The 22,071-nt window shown below is 43.7% G+C and overlaps 1 protein-coding gene across 2 annotated transcripts; it reads left to right on the forward strand.

Moving 5' to 3' along the window:
• The first annotated feature begins 923 nt into the window (after positions 1 to 923).
• Positions 924 to 21,305, forward strand: LOC139421420 (SEC14-like protein 1). 2 transcript variants are annotated; one of them, XM_071172298.1, is made up of 17 exons: positions 924 to 1,112; positions 2,000 to 2,091; positions 11,610 to 11,759; positions 11,979 to 12,110; positions 13,608 to 13,736; positions 14,122 to 14,329; positions 14,517 to 14,626; positions 14,788 to 14,977; positions 17,203 to 17,291; positions 17,418 to 17,488; positions 17,575 to 17,746; positions 17,906 to 18,040; positions 18,245 to 18,379; positions 18,579 to 18,833; positions 20,335 to 20,513; positions 20,781 to 20,903; positions 20,994 to 21,305. In XM_071172298.1, exons 2-16 carry the CDS (start codon positions 2,029 to 2,031, stop codon positions 20,884 to 20,886), a joined length of 2,124 nt encoding a protein of 707 aa, XP_071028399.1. In that variant the 5' UTR covers positions 924 to 1,112; positions 2,000 to 2,028; the 3' UTR covers positions 20,887 to 20,903; positions 20,994 to 21,305. The 2 variants fall into 2 exon arrangements, with proteins under 2 accessions (XP_071028399.1, XP_071028398.1); XM_071172297.1 differs by having other exon boundaries at positions 20,781 to 20,882.
• The last annotated feature ends 766 nt before the right edge of the window (positions 21,306 to 22,071 follow it).

The following is a 22,071-nucleotide window of genomic DNA, read 5'->3' on the forward strand; positions in this document are numbered from 1 at the left end:
CCATGCACGTGGTCTGCGGTTGTGAGGCCGGTTGGATGTACTGCCAATTTCTCTAAAACGTCGTTGGAGGTGGATTATGGTATAGAGATGAACATTCAATTCTCTGGCATGGCAACAGCTCTGGTGGACATTCCTGCAGTCTGCATGCAAATTGCACGGTCCCTCAAAACTTGATACATCTGTGGCAATGTGCTGTGTGCCAAAACTGCATATTTTAGAGTGGCCTTTTATTGTCCCCAGCATAAGGTGCCCCTGTATAATGATCATGCTGTTTAATCAGCTTCTTGATAGGCCACACATGTAAGGTGGATGGATTATGGCAAACGAGAAATGCTCACTAACAGGGATGTAAACACATTTATGCACAAAATTGGAGCAAAATCATATTTTTATTTGTATGGAACATTTCTGGGATATATCAGCTCATGAAACATGGGAAAAACACGTTGCTGTTCTTGTTCAGTGTATTCTCTATGCAAACTTTTTATGTTGACAAAAAAATCGCTGGACAAGTTAATGGAAACAGCTATACTGTCTTGATGCAGTGTTAACAGTGAATCTCTAGCGCCATCTACAGACCGTTTTCTTAAAATGTAACCAGTTCACACAGTATATTCCCCTTGATCAAGTTACATTTGATCATATTTGAGTCACTTTGTTTTTTTACTATTACTGTAACTGTAACTAATTAAAAACAAAATACATCAAAAGCTGAAAGTATATTGATTAACATCTGTATATTTCCATACAAACACATATATTTTTTAGGATAGGCTACTATGATGGTTTCATTCATTCATGACAGCATATACAATGTTGCAACCTTTTACTTTTCTGTCAACGGTTTCAACAATGTTACCTTAGCTTATTCGCAGTAATGTCTATCCTCACTTGAAAAACACACTGCTCCCTGACAATATGTTACACAAGTATGTGACGTAGTCAAAAGAGGCGGCGTTAGCTACGCCGGCCGCTTGCCTTGGATTCAACATCAAACCCGTCTCAGAAAGTCGCTTTATTTACGTATTTGTTGGAGTGTACCATGGATTTAATATAAGTAGATCGTCTACTGACAAACATCACGTGACTTATCTCCGAAAGTCATCGATCTGGTAAGTTTTAGGTACATTTTTCGCCGTGTAAGGCCTAGTCATTTCGCTAATGTCTGAGGGAGTTAGAATTCGTTCTGAAAATGTCGACCATCTAAAATTATTTTTTTGCCGATTTGACTGTCATCAAAATGAAGTTGTCAAGAGACATAAATAACTTGCCGCTTACGTATCGAGAAACAGGCAAGCTAGTGTTGTGGATTGTAATAGTTATGATCTATAATACAATTATTCATAAACTCAATTAGTGGATATAACGTGCACAAGGGAATTCCCTGAAAGTGTGATTAGTGTAGCTAATGTACTTTTGTAATTTTTTTGTTTTTATAACTAGAAATCTATGCCATCAAAGCCACTCTTTATTTTGAAGTCCAATTTACAGCTAGTCTACTGTACTGTATCTGTGTCAGCTGTTCACTGTATAAAATGGACTAACGTCATTACAAATAAGAAAATAACACAATGCCTCTGTGAGTTTGTAGGTTTAGCCCAGATGATAGATGCCACTTATCCCAGCTAAATCCCAGCTAGATAGATGATTTTGGTCTGGCTCAGTAGCTGATTGTATCATTATGGTCATCATCCTGTGATTACCGTTGATCTCAGCATGTTAACCGATCAATCAGCTACTACAGTTTATGACCTAAATAATAGTGCCTTTGCAATTGAGGACAATCAAGCGTTTTGCATCAGGCCAGCTGGCTAGTTGGTTTTAGAGCTGATGATACAGCATTTCTCTTTGTTGTCTTTACAAATCCCATTCCTCTGACCTTTGCTTCATGATGATGTGAACTTATGATGTACAGATGATGTTTTGTTAGTTACAGTTCTTTAGTGCTGTGTCAAGTGATCTCTAACTAACACTAGGGTTTGTCTATTGTACATTTCAGGGCAGAGCGCCAGAGGTTGAGCTACAGCCATGGTGCAACAATACCAGTCACCTGTAAGGGTCTACAAACACCCCTTTGAGCTGATAATGGCGGTAAGTTATGTACATTTGTGTGTTTAGGCTGCTGCTTTGTCTATGCATATATGTGTAGGTGGGTAGTGTGGGATGTTTGTGAGAGGTTGCAGTGCTCATGTGCAAATTGGACCCAGACGCCCAGGCAGTCAGACTGCCAGTGTTTTGTGCTGCAGGAACAAAGTGTGGTTTGGCTGCATAGAAACCTATCTCATCTCATACAATATATACACTGTATTACAGTGTCCCTGGGCACTGTATTATGTCATGTTCTAGTGTTTTGTTGGTGAGATCATTGTTTATCCACCTTTTTGTTTTGAGAACACAGTCTGCAGTATTTCTGTTCACCCAACCTAATTAGTCGTGGCAGCAGATAACACAATATCATATTTATAATTGAGTATGAAACCGTGAGAGTACGATTTAACGCAATCGCAACCACACTGCCCTAACCCATCTGGACAAGAGGAATAACTATGTGAGGATGCTGTTCATCGACTACAGCTCAGCATTTAACAGCATAATAGCCTCCAAACACGTCATCAAGCTCGAGACCCTGGGTCTCGACCCCGCCCTGTGCAACTGGGTACTGGACTTCCTGACGGGCAGCCCCCAGGTGGTGAGGGTAGGTAACAACATCTCCACCCCGCTGATCCTCAACACTGGGGCCCCACAAGGGTGCGTTATGAGCCCTCTCCTGTACTCCCTGTTTACCCATGACTGCGTGGCCATGCACGCCTCCAACCCAACAATGATGAGACGGCCTACAGGGAGGAGGTGAGGGCCATCGGAGTGTGATGTCAGGAAAATAACCTCACACTCAACAAAACAAAGGAGATGATCGTGGACTTCAGGAAACAGCAGAGGGAGCACCCCCCTATCCACATCGACGGGACCGTAGTGGAGAGTGTAGTAAGTTTTAAGTTCCTCGGCGTACACATCACGGACAAACTGAATTGGTTCACCCACACAGACAGCGTGGTGAAGAAGGCACAGCGGCACCTCTTCAACCTCAGAAGGCTGAAGAAATTCGGCTTGTCACCAAAAGCACACAAACTTTTACAGATGCACAATCGAGAGCATCCTGTCGGGCTGTATCACCCCCTGGTACGGCAACTGCTCCGCCCACAACCGTAAGGCTCTCCAGAGGGTAGTGAGGTCTGCACAACGCATCACCGGGGGCAAACTACCTACCCTCCAGGACACCTACACCACCCGATGTCACAGGAAGGCCATAAAGGTCATCAAGGACAACAACCACCCGAGCCACTGCCTGTTCACCCCGCTATCATCCAGAAGGTGAGGTCAGTACAGGTGCATCAAAGCAGGGACCGAGAGACTGAAAAACAGCTTCTATCTCAAGGCCATCAGACTGTTAAACAGCCACCACTAACATTGAGTGGCTGCTGCCAACATACTGACTCAACTACAGCCACTTTAATCATGGTAAAATGTATGTAAAAAATGTATCACTAGCCACTTTAAACAATGCCACTTAATATAATGTTTACATACCCTACATTACTCATCTCATATTTATATACTGTACTCTATACCATCTACTGCATCTTGCCATCTTTATGTAATACATGTAACATGAGCCACTTTAAACAATGCCACTTTTATATGTTTACATACCCTACATTACTCATCTCATATGTATATACTGTACTTGATACCATCTACTGCATCTTGCCTATGCCGTTCTGTACCATCACTCATTCATATATCTTTATGTACATATTCTTCATCCCTTTACACTTGTGTGTGTGTATAGGGTAGTTGTTGTGAAATTGTTAGGTTAGATTACTCGTTGGTTATTACTGCATTGTCGGAACTTGAAGCACAAGCATTTCGCTACACTCGCATTAACATCTGCTAACCATGTGTATGTGACCAATACAATTTGATTTGATTTAATTAGTAACTTTTTTCCTTTAGTATTTTTGCAGGCACCTTGACTAAAGCGATGCTTTCTGTTAAATGCAATACCATATATTAGCTTTTCCACCTGCCCTGCTGTAATATACATCATTCTTGATTTCAGTCACCGATCACCACTGCATAGGTGTACTGATACAGTAGTAGTTCTGCAGATGGTTGCAAAAGTCATAGGAAATACACCAATCCACAATGTCACATGCATACATACGCACACTACCGTTCAAAAGTTTGGGGTCACTTAGAAATGTCCTTGTTTTTGAAAGAGCACTTTTTTTTGTCCATTTAAAATAACATCAAATTGATCAGAAATACGGTGTAGACGTTGTAAATGACTATTGTAGCTGGAAATTGCTGATTTTATTTGTATTTTTTTTAATGGAATATCTACATAGGCGTACGTTGTTAGCTAATCCAAGCTTGTCATTTTAAAAGGCTAATTGACCATTAGAAGACCATTTTGCAATTATGTTAGCACAGCTGAAAACTGTTGTTCTGATTTAAAGAAGCAATACAACTGGCCTTCTTTAGACTAGTTAAGTATCTGAAGCATCAGCATTTGTGGGTTCGATTACAGGCTCAAAATGTCCAGAAACAAATAACTTTCTTCTGAAACTCTTCAGTCTATTCTTGTTCTGAGAAATGAAGGCTATTCCATGCGAGACATTGCCAAGAAACTGAAGATCTCGTACAACGCTGTATACTACTCCCTTCACAGAAAAGCGCAAACTGGCTCTAACCAGAATAGAAAGAGGAATGGGAGGCCCCAGGGCACAACTGAGCAAGAGGACAAGTACATTAGAGTGTCTAGTTCGAGAAACAGACGCCTCACAAGTCCTCAACTGGCAGCTTCATTAAATAGTACTTGCAAAACACCAGTCTCAACGTCAGTAGTGAAGAGGTGACTCCGGGATGCTGGCCTTTTAGGCAGAGTTGCAAAGAAAAGGCCATATCTCAGACTGGCCAATAAAAAGAAAGGATTAAGATGGGCAAAAGAACACAGACAGAACTCTGCCTAGAAGGCCAGCATCCCGGAGTCGTCTCTTCACTGTTGATGTTGAGACTGGTGTTTTGCGGGTACTATTTAATTTAGAAAAATGTGCTTTTCTTTCAAAAACAAGGACATTTCTAAGTGACCCCAAACGTGTGTGTGTGTGTGTGTGTGTGTGTGTGTGTGTGTGTGTATAAATAAATAAAAATGAGTATCTTGTGAGTTGGCAGGAAGTCAGCAGTCTTCTAATCCCAGTTCATTGAAGAGATCAGATCGCAGGGCTTCAGACAGAGTGGGGGTGGGTTGGGGCACAGTGTTCTAACAGTCAGATCCTAACTGGAGGGGAAGTCAGGCCCAAAACACAATCTATGTTTAACCATGATATTTATTAAGTATCCCCCACTACTCTTCCTGGGGTCCAGCAACATTAAGGCAGTTATATAGTATTTCAAATATTACATGACATTACATATCATAACACTTTTCACAACACATTAAGTGTGCTCCCTCAGGCCACTACTCTACTACTACATATCTACAACACAAAATCCATGTGTACGTGCGTGTCTTATCATGTGTCTGTGCCTGCGTGCCTCTTCAGTCCACGCTGATCTATAAGGTGTATTTCTATCTGTTTTTTTTATATCTAATTGTACTGCTTGCATCAGTTACCTCCAGTTACCTGATGTGGAATAGAGTTCCATGTAGCCATGGCTCTATGCAGTTCTATGAGCCTCCCATAGTCTGCCTCTCTCACCACGCCACCAGCTGTCTGTCTCAGGATCATCTGTCAGAGGCCCCATCATGCTGTATGGGTTTTATGTTTAAGAGCATGCCTTGGTGTGGCTGCCTGGGAAGGTTATCTATTTTGGATGTGCTAGTCTTCTCGTTCTGTTATGGGGTGCATTCTGACTTGTGACACAGAACAAGCAGTACTCCAGTCGCCGCTCCTCCTCCCCTATCATTTCTTCTCTCATTTCTATCTTCTCTCGTCTCTCCCCTGGGCCTAGTTGTACAGTACTGTCTGTGTCTGCTGCTCCCACTGTGACTTCCTGCTTAGCTGTGGTTGACGGGCTGCTCTCTGAACTAGGCCCTGGGTGTCATTAGGCCTCCCCTCGCTGTGCTTGGTCCCGTCTGCTGCCTGGCCTACTGCCACAGCTGGTCTGCCCTGTTAGGGCTGATAGGACTGCTCCATCCGGGGGAAGTTGTGGCTTAGTACAGTTTCCCTCAGACAGAACACGTCGTATGAAGGGTTGTTTATATCATATCAACCCCCACATCTGTTCAGTGCACAGCCTCAGTGTTTTACGGTGAATAGCTTGGCCCAAAGTCCATTAAAATGCAATCAGTATATCTTATGATTTATATCCACTTTTATTTTCTAAACTCTTGAATTTAAGCTCTTGGCTCTGTCTTGGCTCGGCATCTGTTTACCTTGTTTCTGCTCTGTTTGAGACGATGTGCCACTTCCTGTTCTTTGGGGTTATCTATTAAGCCAGAAGCAAGTTACATTGTATAATAAGAAGGTCAGCGCTGGAAAAGGTCATTACCGAACAAAAGCTTAGCTCGTTAAAAACACTGAAATGGTTTATTTTGTAAGTGTCCTGTGTTACGCAACCTGATTACAGTGGAAGTCAGGTGCTCTGTTCTTTTTCTAACTGCAGCCGTGGCTCTGCTTCACCAAATACCAAAAAACCCAACCTTTGACCCCCAGGAGTTCGGCAACATCTACTAAATGTCTGAGAATGTTTTGTTCTACTTCCATTCACACACTGTCAGCGTGATTCAAAGGCACTTCAAAGATTGTCAGTTGATTTAAAGGTTGCAGGGCTGCCTGTCTGTAAAAAGCCTGTTCTAATGACAGCAGTTCACACTAGATAGAGGGCCTAGCCAGACTAGAGGCTTCCTCTGTCCTCTGACTGACCGTCCCACTGACTGATCCTTGGTTTGGCCCACTGACAGCCATTACAGTATCACTCCTGTCCTGACACCATCATCACACCAAACCTGGCATGTTGGTGTACCACTTATCACTGACGACAACATTCCTCCGTTCTCGGGAACGTTTAAGTAAACAGATTTGTTTTTCATATTCAAATCAAATTTTATTGGTCACCTTCACATGGTTAGCAGATGTTAATGCCAGCGAAATGCTTGTGTAGCGAAATGCTTGTGCTTCTAGTTCCGACCATGCAATAATATCTAACAAGTAATCTAACAATTTCACAACAACTACCTTTTACACACAAGTGTAAAGGAATGAATAAGAATAAAACCCCAAATATCAAGCAATGCAGATGTGGTACGGTGGGCTAGGAAAAACTCCCAGGAAAGGCTGGAACCTAGGAAGAAACCTAGAGAGGAACCAGGCTCTGAGGGGTGGCCGGTGCTGGAGAGAGAGGGTGGAAACAGCAGGTCCGGTTCAAGGCATGACCAGTGAAAAGATCAGGGATCCATAGCCGCAGGCAGAGCAGCAGAAACTGGATCAGCAGCACGACAAGTGTTCACCCTGATCTGGTGAACAGGTCAGGGTTCTGTAGATGGGTTAGCTGACAACGTCATGAAAACAATGTGCGCGCTTCCATGGGGCAGAAGTCAGCGTGTTGTTGTGATTCTGGATGGACAGATTTGTTAACAAGAATGACAAGCTGCCATGTGGGGAATCGTATATGGATCATTTCAGCTTGTTGTTGATACCATTACTTGTTTTGGCTGATTTTGGGGAGGAGGGGGGGGGGCTTTAGAGGGATCATACCCAAGATCACACAGTACACCAGATAGGACAGACTGACCCTAGCTTCCTGGCATAAAGACTATTGCAGCATAGAAACTGGAGACTGAGACGGGGGGGGTCAGGGGACACTGGCCCCGTCCAAAGTTACCCCCGGACAGGTCCAACCAAGCAGGATATAACCCCTCCCACTTTGTCAAAGCACAACCCCCACACCACCAAAGGTATATCAACAGACCACTAACGTACTACCCTGAGACAAGGCAGAGTATAGCCCACAAAGATCTCCCCCACCGCCCGAGCCTGAGGGCACGCAAAACCAGACAGGAAGATCACGTTAGTAACTCAACCCACTCAAGTAGGGTAGAGTGGAAAAAAGCCTGGCACAATGCACCCCATCTAGGGATGGCATGGGAGAGAGAGACGAGCATGCCAGTGACTCAGCCCCCACAATAGAAGCAGAGAATCCCATTGGAGAGAGAGGAGCCAGCCAGGCAGAGACAGCTAGGGTGGTTTGTCACTCCAGTGCCTTGCCGTTCACCTTCTCACCCCTGGGCCAGAGTACACTCAATCATAGGACCTACTGAAGAGATGAGTGTTCAGTAAAGACTTAAAGGTTGAAACCGAGTCTGCATCTCTCACATGGATCGGTAGACCGTTCCATAAAAATGGAGCTCTATAGGAGAAAGCCCTGCCTCCAGCTGTTTGCTTAGAACTTCTATGAACAATAAGGAGGCCTGTGTCTTGTGAATGTAGCGTACGTCTAGGTATGTACAACAGGACCAAATGGGTAGGAGCAAGTCCATGTATTGCATTGTAGGTTACCAGTAAAACCTTGAAATCAGCCCTAGCCTTAACAGGAAGCCAGTATCGTTGGCTAATAACACAAAATCCAGACAAAATAATGGATATGTTTTATCTATCCTGAAGCAAGATTTAGGCCTAAATATTTAGAATATGCATGTAGGCTCAGAACATCTGAGGCAGTCTGGTTTTCTGAATGCAGGCACTGTTAGAGACGATGGACAATGCACCCAACTATCTAACTGTAGGCTTCTTGGTTTATGCACTGAAGCCTATATACTACGTTAGTGTTTTGGCTTGGTAATGGAGAAGAAGGAGATGGACTCTGTATCGTATGTTCCCAAGTATTGGAAGATAGTAGTTACATGTCTTGGTTGTGTAACTGTAATCAACTGTATATCCTTCTGTCATGTTATTCAATCAATATTCACGGATGATGTCTTCGTGCCTCGTCATTCTATCGATCAGTCTGCACACCAGCTTTGTTTGATCCATAAAGACTTGCACTGTTGCACTGTCATTAACCACGTTGTGATGGAAACAGGAGGTACCGGTCCAATTTTATAAATGCCTTCAGATCATTTATTCATGGGGATCTTTTTGTATCTGTAAAATGAATTATGCGAGAAATGGCGTTGGAAATTCCTTTATGTGTAAATATTTATAAAATAACCATCATATTTTGAATATATATATATATATATATTGATATATTGAAGTCACGCCATGTGGTATGTGGTCCTCCCACTACTCCTTGGGAAACCATGCAGTTTATTAGACTACAAATGAAATAAGTTATGATGAACTTCACAGGGTGGTGAAAGTGCACTGTGATGAGATTGATGCTCCTTTCCAATAAATATTGATGAAATATAGATGGTTTTATTCTGGTGACATGATCAGTGCTTGACTGCCATTTGACAAATATAAATATTCTCGGTCTTATCCATAGTAAACTCATCATGTAGACTACCCTACCCTCACTGTATCTGTGAGTTGTTGGCTAGAGTACATGTACCAAGACCAGAGTAGACACATTTTCTATTTAATACAACAGTTTTTGTGACAGAAATATTAGTAGAGTTGAAAATGCCACAGAAACACATTGAACTTTCAATTTTTATTTGGTACATTAAAACTTAAGTGAAAAAAAACATGTTTTGTGCACCATGTCATCACAAACTGATTTTTATCCACAACAAGTCAGTTTGGTGGAAACACCACTGGTGGGAAATGTTCTATTCTAATAATTGCATGAAAATCTGTCGCCAATTGGATGGAAACCTAGATAGTGACTGAACAGGGTGGCTGTTTTATGTGTGTGTCAGCAGATTGACCTTCGTGTACTCTGCACCATTGTGCTAATTTGGGGTTTCACCCTATCAGATTCCAGCAAAATTGTCTTTTCGTTTATCTGACTTTCATTTATCTGCATGTCCAGCCCTTATATTTAACCTCACAGTCAAGTGTTTTACCATTTTCTATTCAGGACAACCAGGGATACAAGTAGAACACTAAACCATTTGAAATAGCATTCATGAGTTTTATTGACAAATGTCAATAACAAAGCAACAGTAAACATGTTGTCCCCCACGAAAGATGCATTGTAAATGCATCATTCACCCAAGTTTCATCAACATCTGGCCAGTGCTGTCGAGATCGTGTGTGACTAACGTACGGACAGACGGCTGGACAGAGACCGATCCAAAATGAATTTATATGAATGCTGTACGTACAGAAATTGTTTGCACACTGAAATGAATATCCAACAAGTCACTGACAACTGTGTGGAGTCTGGAGTTGGACAACAACATTGTGAGCTTATTACAGTTTTATAGACACTATGTAGACACTGGGCGGCCGGGTGGCGCAGCGGTCTAAGGCACTGCATCTCAGTGCTGGAGGCGTCACTACAGACCCTGGTTCGATTCTAGGCTGTATCACATCCGGCCCAGCATCGTCCAGGTTTGGTCGGTGTAGGCCGTCATTGTAAATAAGAGTTTGTTCTTAACTGACTTGCCTAGTTAAGTAAAGGTTACATGAAATAAATGTACTGGGATGTAGAAGAACCCTTTACCTTCTAACGACTCATGTGCAGCTTGTGAGCATCATAGGGTAAAACATGTTTGTGAGAGTCTCAGCTTTTCATATAGCTTTTAATAGTTTGTAGCTCAGACCATTCAGACTACAGACATTTTTGTAAAAAAGACCCCCCCCCCCCCCCATTATTACCACAGAGAAGAAATTGACAAATCCAATGGTACAACCCAGTAGTCTGTAGCTGAAACACATGTTTAAAAGGGGTAGAAGTCCAAAACGCACCAGAGTTACAGTGGAACTCATTGAGTTACGGGTAGAGTTCAGTTGAGAACCATCATGTGTAATCAACATGGGTGCTCTTTGTATTGATCAGGCCTGGTGTGTGCGTGTGTGTGCGCGCGCGTGTGTGTGTGTGTGTGTGACATTGTCAGCTCTTGACATTGACTCTGGTTGGACTCTGTGATTGTCACATGACCTACTAACTTATCTGGTGACCTTTGTCCAGAGGGAGTCCTCCAGGGGCCTCAGCAGATTTATAAAGATATCACTCAGTCCGGGGGCCAATCTTGACAGAGGAAGCCCGGTAGGTCTGTCTTGGCCTGGTCGTCATATAAGCCATGAAATCAAAGAGAGAGCACACTTTAAAGAGCCAGATGACTGCTGTTTGATTACCAGCACTTAAAGCTGGAATCCTTCATGTTGAAACTGCCACGTCCGTTTGCAATATCACAACAACGAAGACGTTTCTGCAAACAACGCAGACTGTTTTTCTGTCAGACATCACTGCAGGCGTGATAGAACAGCAGCATGTAATGCAATTTGTTTTACCTTGATGTGCAACTCCCCCCACCTCTGCTTCGCCATGGAAACAAAAACAGTAACAGTGACCTTAGGGTGGACATTATACAATTATTTTTGATCAAAGTGATTATAACCCAGAAAATACTTTCACTGTATGTCATGGATTGTGTTTGGTTTTCATCATGTGAGTAATATTGTATATTTTCTTCCTCCTTCCCTCTCTCCCATTAGGCCTATGTGCGGAGGTTTCCAAACTGCCCCCTGATCCCCATCTTTGTGGACAGTGAGGTGGTGAAGGAGGAGCACAGTGATGACGGAGCCACTGTGTTCATTGAGAGGCGCTGTAAGGTGGAGGCAGACGCCCCCCGGCTGTTCAAAAGGGTATCTTACCTTTTCACCTTTAACTTTTCCCTTGAGCAGTGAAGCTACTCAAGCTAGCAATGTATAATAGTGTCTGTTTGATTCTCCTATTTTCTAATGTGAATGCTATTAGTGATTATTTCCCCTCAGACCTGAATATCCTGGTAGGGACGTTGTGTTGATGTTGTTGTGGTAGTGTTGTCCAGAGTTGATTGACCGTGGTCTACTGTGTGTGTCTAGATGGCTGGTGTGGACTACCTGTACTTCATCCATAAGAACACTCTGGACCGCAGGGAGAGGGCGCTGCACATCGAGGTCGTCAACGAGACCTTCTCCAACAGAGTCATCGTCCATGAGATCTGCAACTACACGGTGTGCCCCACAACTATAATAATCATCGGTTACATGGGCTGCGTTTTACACAGGCAGCCTAATTCTGATCTTTTTTTACACTCATTGGTCTTTTGACCAATCACATCAGATCTTTGCACATGAGATATTTTTCAGAGCTGATCTGATTGGTCAAACGACTAGCAACATATAGTAGTTGTGTGTGTTTGACACTCTTTCTTAAATGTGTGAAGGCTATTAGTGATTATAATATATTAGAATTGAGCTGTCTGTGTAAACACAGACATACTCTCTCTATCACTGCAACAGGGATTGTAGCCCTTTATACTCGTACGCATATATGGGTTGAAAAAGTCAGATTTGAGGACTGATAAGCGCCTATTAATGACGTCGGAGCTCAGGCTCTGAACTTCACAGCTCAGTATGGGTTTTGAACTTGAGCACAGCATGCGACAGGAAGTTGCCCCCGTCCCTCCTGCTAAGTGGACAACTTGTGCAAATTTTTAGTTGTCTGAGTGAGGAAAATGCTGTAAATTAAGAGGACTCAATGTATTTTTAAGGATGAGATGTTGAAGATGGTAATAAATACAGCTTTGATGTCATACAAGCCAAACACCCGTGAGTCCGAATGTGCACATCACGTTTCATCATAAAACTCATGTCATATACATACCGTGTCAGTGTTTATGATCACTATGTTTGATGTACAGTTACCAGATGACATGGCATCATACCCTGTGTTGTTCTGAACAGAATGAGACGATGTTTGTTCTATTGTGAAGAAAAATCAGTGGAACACGTACGTGAATGCATGCGTGACTCTTTTCTATGTGTACCAAAATTGCCATCTCTTTCTATGATTTACCCTGTGAAAGCCTAACACTGTAAAATCCTATTTTATAACTTAGCTAGTCATGGTGGCAATAGAACAAGCTTTCAATCGATGCCCATCTGGCCCAGATTGCGATTTATAATGGGACATTTTTGGATTGTGAAAGCAACAACCGTAATTGTGATTGTAGGAATGCAGGGTTGTGTTCCTTACATAACAACTACAAGAGAGACAAAATAAAGCACCTCATAGTTGAGGACTGTTATTTGAGTCTTAAGTGCATGGAAGTTACGTAGGGACTGCACACTGTGGAGAGGTGTGTGGCTGCTTGGTGACGTCAGTTAGCCCTCTCACTCAAACCCTTGTCACTTTTTTCCTCTTATGTTGCACCTACCCACATTTTCCAGGAATAATCTCATGTTACTGAATGTATCCAGAGTATTTTCAGATTTGATCAACAAATGTGCTGAAAATATAGTAAATGTAAAATCAACAGTGTTACGGTTGTGGCCTAACAATTTCGCCATAATCTCCAAACTGTTCCCTTTCAATTGCTACCATGCTTATGCATATGCTTCTGTAAGAAACATTTCAATTTAGCCCTATCCATATAGGCCAATTCCCACCAGTGTAAAGGGTTCATCCATTTGACGTCTGTTTTGTGATGAGTTGTGCTTCCTCCACAGGTTCACCCAGAGAATGAGGAGTGGACGTGTTTTGAGCAGACAGCCAGTCTGGACATCAAGTCCTTCTTTGGCTTTGAGAACGCGGCCGAGAAGCTAGCCATGAAGCAATATGCCAACAGTATTAAAAAGGTGTGTTCATGTGTCTGTCTGTGAGCATGTGAGTACAGTATACATGTCAGTGTGGGGGATGGATGAGGCTATAGGATATACCATCATCATCCAGCATGCTGCTTCCCCATATAGACCCAGTGTTACATGAGCATGCTTGCGCAGTCTATTTCCAGGCCTTCTGTGATCCCGTCTGGCAGATTTGTGTAAACTGAGTGTGTTAACCAGGATCTTCTCACATTTACCTGTTGGGCCATATATCCTGCTCAGCTTTGTCACGCAATGGGCTGTGCTCGTATGCGGCCAGGCTCGTGTCTAAACAAACCTGCAGTATTTGCCCACAGTGTTTGCTCATTACACTAGCTACCTGTACTGTCCTTATGCAGTCATGTGTTCTGTCCTCCAGGGCAAAGAGATCATAGAGTATTACCTGAAGGAGTTGGAGGACGAGGGGGTGACCCACGTCCCCCGCTGGAGCCCCCCTCAGGCCCCCCCACCCACTGCCAGGCTCCAGCTGCCACTCACCGGTGCCCCTTCCAATGCCATCCCTGTGCCTACTGCCAAAGAGACCCCCACTGCCAGCCCCACAGATCTACCGGCTGGCTCCCCAGATGGTCAGTGTTCCGAGTCAGAATCAACACAATAATAAACACACACAATCTGAAGGATCTGTCATGGCTGAAGTCCCAATCCCATTCCACTGGCTCTGAAAGCAAACATTCTGGCCTTGCCTTGGGCTGGTAGACTGTGGGTATGTATTTGGGTATGTATGTGAATTGACTGTCTGTGTTTCGATTGCAGACAAGTTGGATGCAGACTACATCAGGCGTTACCTAGGAGACCTGACGCCGCTGCAGGAGAGCTGTCTTATAAGACTACGCCAGTGGCTGCAGGAGACCCACAAGGGCAAGGTTGGACACGTGTATGAACACACCTAACACTCAAACTCTGACTCAAATAGCTGCAAACGAGCAAAACTTGAATCCAAACAACATAGATGTAAGTAAAACTCACATCCGACTCACACACACCACAACATCTGAATAAACACAATCTCCGCTCCCTCCCCTAGATCCCTAAGGACCAGCACGTGCTGCGTTTCCTACGGGCCCGGGACTTTAACCTGGAGAAGGCCCGGGAGATCCTGTGTCAGTCGCTCTCCTGGAGGAAGCAGCACCAGGTGGACTTCCTGCTGGACTCCTGGGAGAGACCTCAGCTGCTGCACGACTACTACACCGGGGGCTGGCACCACCACGACAAAGGTAGGTTCCTCTCGGAGCAGGATAGGGTTTTAACGGCAGGGTTGTGTTCAACGGGCACAGACAGAAGATGAAAATATATTTTGAAATGTGAAAGTAGTGTTCTTATTGCACAAATTCAGGAAGTACTGCACCACCAGTTTCACATTGTTTTCTTCCGCTTGGTTTCTAGTGAATGTATCCCAGCTCTTATATGTATTGGTAATGACTAACTGTAATGTCTGGTTGCTTCTCTGGAAGTGACATCACTAGCTATGTTTCCATGAACTTGTCCAGTGATTATTTGTAGTTTATTTTTTGGGCATTTTGCATAAAAATAGTTGCAACAATTGCCTGCTATGGTGCATTTCTGTTGAACTGTTTTGTGTTGATAAAAACAGCTGGATGTAATGACGTCACACCTAAAAATAAAAAAAAATATGATTTTTTTTGCAAAAACCTAGTGTTGAACACAAATTTAAGTGATTGAATTGTTTTCATTATCCATTTTGGCAAATTGTGCATTAATAATAAGCCTGTATGCCCACTCCCACCTGTGTCTCAGGTAGCTTGCAAAAGTCAGCATGGATAGAATGCAAGAAATGACAAATATTTCTCATGTGCCAATGTATGTCATGGACTGTGCCATGGGGAAACTTGCACTCCTCTAGCTCAGAAGTAGTTGGATGGGGAAACTTGCACTCCTCTAGCTCAGAAGTAGTTGGATGGTGAAACTTGCACTCCTCTAGCTCAGAAGTAGTTGGATGGTGAAACTTGCACTCCTCTAGCTCAGAAGTAGTTGGATGGTGAAACTTGCACTCCTCTAGCTCAGAAGTAGTTGGATGGTGAAACTTGCACTCCTCTAGCTCAGAAGTAGTTGGATGGTGAAACTTGCACTCCTCTAGCTCAGAAGTAGTTGGATGGTGAAACTTGCACTCCTCTAGCTCAGAAGTAGTTGGATGGTGAAACTTGCACTCCTCTAGCTCAGAAGTAGTTGGATGGTGAAACTTGCACTCCTCTAGCTCAGAAGTAGTTGGATGGTGAAACTTGCACTCCTCTAGCTCAGAAGTAGTTGGATGGTGAAACTTGCACTCCTCTAGCTCAGAAGTAGTTGGATGGTGAAACTTGCACTCCTCTAGCTCAGAAGTAGTTGGATGGTGAAACTTGCACTCCTCTAGCTCAGAAGTAGTTGGATGGTGAAACTTGCACTCCTCTAGCTCAGAAGTAGTTGGATGGGGAAACTTGCACTCCTCTAGCTCAGAAGTAGTTGGATGGTGAAACAACCAGAAAAGCAAGGCAAAGCAATTCAGGCATTCTTGTCCTGCAAAGAAACATTATTTGTATAGTTGAACATTTTGATTTAGCAAGCAGTAGGCATTTAGAGTGAAATGTGGAGTGGAGCTTTATAGTTACATGATGACGTCTCGTGACCCGCGTACCGTCAAAATGATTGGGCAATCATTATTTATTCGAAAGCACCGTTTCTATCATTTGTCACAATAAAGAATGTTGGACAAAATAAAAATCTTCCCCTGTCCAACAGATGGTACAATGTTGGTGATCTTTAGAGCGTTTCTCCTACAGCTGCTGTTTCCATTACACTGCCACTAGGTTTTTATATTTGTATAAACCTGGGTCAATGGAAACCTGCCTACTATGTGTCAAGGGAAATTAACGTTTCTCCTACAGCTGCCGTTTCCATTACACTGCCACAAGGTTTTTATATTTGTATAAACCTGGGTCAATGGAAACCGGCCTACTATGTGTCAAGGGAAATCCCCCAGTCTGTGGGCATGAGTCAGATGGGTAGCTGTTGGTCGCGTTCTCCTGCTGTGTCAGCAACTGACAGATTGCTATAGCATATGATGTGGTTAGCAGAGACGTAAAATACCTGTCCAGGCATTGTAAGATCTGGGCAGAGGAAAGGACCCATTATCTCCACTTAGCTGATAGCCAATCGGACATCTAGGACCTCAGACCAGGAAGTGGCCCACAGTAACCATAATAACAATAACCCCCACCTAAAAGCAAATACAGCTGGTAGTAAAACGCCTATATTTACATGAATGACTTTAATGTGAGTTGTAAATATATATACTGTTGATGTGATTATGGTCAACACAATCTGACTCGGTTTCTCTATTGATTTACCTGAATACTCTCAGCGTCTGTTTAATGTCATGATCAATACTGATCCTCTTGTAGCTTTAACAGTGAGGTCACGTGTTTGTGTCCTCGTCTGTCTATAGATGGATGCCCTCTGTATATTCTGCGACTCGGTCAAATGGATACCAAGGGTTTAGTACGCGCCTTGGGCGAGGAGTCCCTTCTGAGACAAGTGAGTATGACACACAAACACACACATCCAGATGCTGGGTATAAGCACACACATAAATACATAAACACATACTATTTGCAAATGCTCTCCCTTCCCCTAACCTCTCACCTCTTCACTCTCCCTCAGGTCCTCTCAATCAACGAGGAAGGTCTGAGGCGTTGTGAAGAGAACACCAGAGTCTTTGGCCGACCCATCAGGTAGCTACCATTTCACACTCACTCCTCTTATGTCTCTCATCCCTGAATACAGTATGTCCTATAACCCTCCTGTGTCTATCTGTCAGCTGCTGGACGTGCCTGGTGGACCTGGAGGGGTTAAACATGCGTCACCTGTGGCGTCCGGGGGTTAAAGCCCTGCTGAGGATCATAGAGGTGGTGGAGGCCAACTACCCAGAGACCCTGGGATGTCTGCTCATACTGAGGGCTCCACGGGTCTTCCCTGTTCTCTGGACCCTGGTGAGAGCCTTTAACATCACACATTGTAGTGTACATTACATTGTACAGTGCTTTCGCTCTCTCTCTCCAACTTGATCACGTTCAGTTGTATTCAATTGCATGTGCAGAGCAAACATATGAGACGACCTTTGACCCTGAGTGTCTGTACACTGTTCTCAGGTCAGTCCATTCATTGACGAGAATACCAGGAAGAAGTTCCTGGTGTATGCTGCGAATGACTACCAGGGGCCTGGAGGTCTGGTGGACTACATCGATAGAGAGGTCATCCCTGACTTCCTGGGAGGAGACTGCCTGGTGAGTCTCTCTGGCAGACCGGAGTCTCATCTGGCTGTTGTAGACAGTACCCTTCTACATGCATATGAATTCATATTGGCTAATGCTGCTAGTACATAATATAGTTAACATTGGGTCATCTTATTAGACATTTTCCTTGCTGTGTGTGCTGATAGAACTGGGGGCTGATTGTGTCTCTTGTGTCCTCTGTCATGTCATCTCCAGTGTGAGATCCCTGAAGGAGGTATGGTCCCCAAATCTCTGTACAGGACAGCAGACGCGCTGGAAAGTGAGGAGCTGCGGCTGTGGACAGATACCATCTACAAGACTGCCAGTGTCTTCAAAGGGGCCCCACATGAGGTAACCTGATCTAAACAGTAACTACAGTATGTGTTTTCCAGCTTCTCAGTTGACTGCGCTTACAGTGGGTTAGGTTGCTCCCCCTAGTGGAGAAATACATTACAGCAAAAAGCTATAAAAACCCATTACAGTGATTTTTAACGATCATTTGTCTGTAGTTTTGTCTTACTGTGTTCTCTCACTACCGATCCTTTTCCAGCTGCTGATCGAAATCTCCGAGCCCTCTTCTGTGATCACCTGGGACTTTGACGTGTGTAAAGGGGACGTCATCTTCAACATCTACCACTCCCGGAGGGCGCCCCAGCCCCCCAAGAGGGACGTCCAGGGGGCCCACGGCAGCATCGTGTCGCCAGCCACCAACAACATGCAGCTGATTGACAGATCCTGGATTCTGGGGCAAGACTACAGTATGGTGGAGACAGCACTCACCTGCAAGGAGGGAGAGAGTGTTCAGGTAAGAGACTGAAACAGCCACCGTCACATCCACAGCTGGTACAGGTGGGTCTGATGATTGGTAGTACCTCATTTGGATTTGTGTAAGTGGGTCTGTTCAATTGGTTGTGTTTTTGAACGTTTCCGAATATATGTGTTCATGATAACATGTACAACTTTTTCTTTGTATTTTTTTTAACCTTTTATTTAACCAGGCAAGTCAGTTAAAAATATTTTACAATGACGGCCTACCCCGGCCAAACCCGGACGACGCTGGGCCAATTGTATGCCCCTATGGGACTTCCAATCACGGCCGGTTGTGATACAGCCTGGAAATGAACCAGGGTCTGTAGTGACGCCTCTAGCATCACTACAGGTGCAGTGCCTTAGACCGCTGTGCCAATCGGGAGCCCCCCAAAAATATGTTTCCGCCCGGTTTCGAACCGGGGACCTTTCGTGTGTGAGGCAAACATGATAACCACTATTTAATTGTTTTATTTTTTTATAAAATGATTTCACCTTTATTTAATCAGGTAGGCTAGTTGAGAACAAGTTCTCATTTACAACTCCGACCTGGCCAAGATAAAGCAAAGCAGTTCGACACACAGAACAACACAGTTACACATGGAGTAAAAACAAACACAGTCAATAATACAGTAGAAAAAGTCTATATACAGTGTAGGCAATAAATAGGCCATGGTGGCGAAATAATTACAATATACCACTGCGGAAACTAACCACCAACCTCAGATCTGAATCCTAAGACGTGAGCGTAACATAAACATCCACTGATGTCAATAGGAGTTCTGTGCAGTGCTCATATCTGGTCTCCATCCCTTGGCAGTGTCTCTGACCAGTGTTTCTGTTAGCTGGTAATTGCTGGCTTTTGGACATATACCTAAAAGCCGACAAATAAAAGCATTGCAATGCATGGAAGTTGGTTCAGGTTGTCTTTCAATCCCATCACCTGTCTTCTCCGGCTGTCTGTCTTTAGTTCACACTCTCACTAGCAAACTTGCAACATTTTATCAACTGGTACCTTCCCGCTAAGTTTCCGTGCCAGTGAGTCTAACAGACAAAGCTGTGTGAATACAGAGGATAAATATTCAAGTGTTTTATTACATTTTGCTAGATGAATCTCTCTAATAGACCATTTACAGAGATGTCATACAAGTCCACCAAGGAGGAGAATTTAGATGAAGTCATTTAGCTTCCCTCTTCTAATCTAATGCCTGGTCCAGTAGCCAGAGGGAGACATGCAAGGAGCTGACTTTCAATTTGTAGGCTATCATTCCTCCTCCTTGCGTAGCTCAATAATCATTGCAGTCACTTCCATGTGGTGTCATTCGGCAGTGGGCAACGCCTTCAAAAGTATTTGCCTACATGTGAGGGAATTCTAATGGGTTTCTATTACATAAAGTCTGTCATTTAGATATTGAATTGACTATTAGCTATAGCCTGTGTTTGAATGGAAACGCTGCCTCTGACCCTCGACCTCACCTGTCCCCTCCTCCTCTCCCCAGGGCTCCCATGTGACGCGGTGGCCCGGGTTCTACATCCTCCAATGGCGGTTCCACTGCTCCCCGGCCTGCTCTACCTCCAGCCTGCCCCGGGTGGACGACGTGCTGGCCTCCCTGCAGGTCTCCTCCCACAAGTGTAAGGTCATGTTCTACACCGAGGTGCTGGGCTCCGAAGACTTCAGGTCAGTCACCATTCACTATACTGTATAACGCAGTGTATTGTTATGGTGGTGCTTAGTGTGTAGGGCTGCTGCATGTCAGTGAGTAAATGTTTTAGGCCAGCTTGTTTTTTTAGGCAGTGTGTAGTTGTGTGGGGAAAATGTATTTGTGATAATTTACAATGGTGTTTATAAAGATTCTTAGGGAAACAGTGCTCTACGAAAAAGGTGTTTGATGGATATTTAATCTATTGTCTGTGTGTTTGTCTGCCTGTCTGTCTGTCTGTCCAGGGGCTCTATGACCAGTCTGGAATCCAGTCACAGTGGCTTCTCCCAGCTGAGTGCCGCCACCACCACCTCTAGCCAATCACAGTCCAGCTCCACTGTATCAAGGTAGCATCCAGCCAATAGGAGGTGAAGGAGTTTGAGTTTTGCAACATGGAGATCCCATTTAGGATCTAACTGACTTCTGATACTGTTGACTTCTGCCCTGTTGCCTTAAAGAAAAACCAGTGCTGTACCAACCCCTGCCAATGAGGACTTAACCTTACCCAATGGGATGAGAGAAGTGTTATGAACTGTATGGAACAAGGATAGCCTGTCCTTAATGCCATGTGGAGGAACACTGGACTTCCTACCTGTGAGCACCTTCTAGTACTTGCATTTAAAGCACTGGAATATATTATTAAAATATACATGTACATTTTTTAATCTGTATCTATAATTAGTGACATTAAGATTGCTCTGGAAGTGGAACATCTGCTATATGAGCATCTGCTGAATGAATAAATGCACATGGAGATGTCTTGCAAACCATCATCATCCTCTTCTTTCTTTCAATACCATTATTCTTTCTTTTTTAAGGGAAGTGACAGAAATGTTTTCCATTTTATTGAAACTGAACAATAAAGCACTTCCTATTTTCAGCATTTATGTAATAACAATGATGACTACTGTTTCAGATGGTACTGTTGAAGTTACCCTTATTCACCATAGGATGTCAGTGTGTTCATGAGGAACGGTGCACACAACCATACTACAGTAGCCCTTCTCCAGCCAGTGATTGCCTTACCAGCCACTCTGTCACTCCTTCCGTTCTACTCAACCTTTTAAAGTTGTGTTGCTGAAATAGAGAAAGACATAAGTTATAACTGATATGGCCGATCAGCGATATTACTGTGAGAGGTTCCTAAACCTCCGCCATGTCTTTTCTAAAACACTATTTGATCTTGCGTCAACGAGGTGGTACAGGCTACTGGGTTGTTACATGTTTATTATTCCCTGCTCATTTAAATGCAGTATTGTGTTCCTTCGCCCACCTTGTGGTTGTTCGCGAGGCTTTGCAGTTGGCTGTGATTTACATAAAACTTTTAATTTCCATAAACTCATCAGATGCCTCTAGCTAAAGCCGACTCATTTATTTTTCCTTTTGTTGTTCCGTTGCCCTTGACTGTATTGTGTTATACAGTAGCTGCTGATACGTACACAATCAAATGGCTGGCGGCCGCAGTGCTTGGTTGAGAGGCGGCCTGCTTGACAGTGCTTGGTTGTTGGGCTCCCTGCTGGGTTGTCAGTGTTGGTA

The sequence above is a fragment of the Oncorhynchus clarkii genome, chromosome 12 (assembly GCF_045791955.1).
Source record: "Oncorhynchus clarkii lewisi isolate Uvic-CL-2024 chromosome 12, UVic_Ocla_1.0, whole genome shotgun sequence".
In the NCBI taxonomy this organism is placed as follows: Eukaryota; Metazoa; Chordata; class Actinopteri; order Salmoniformes; family Salmonidae; genus Oncorhynchus; species Oncorhynchus clarkii.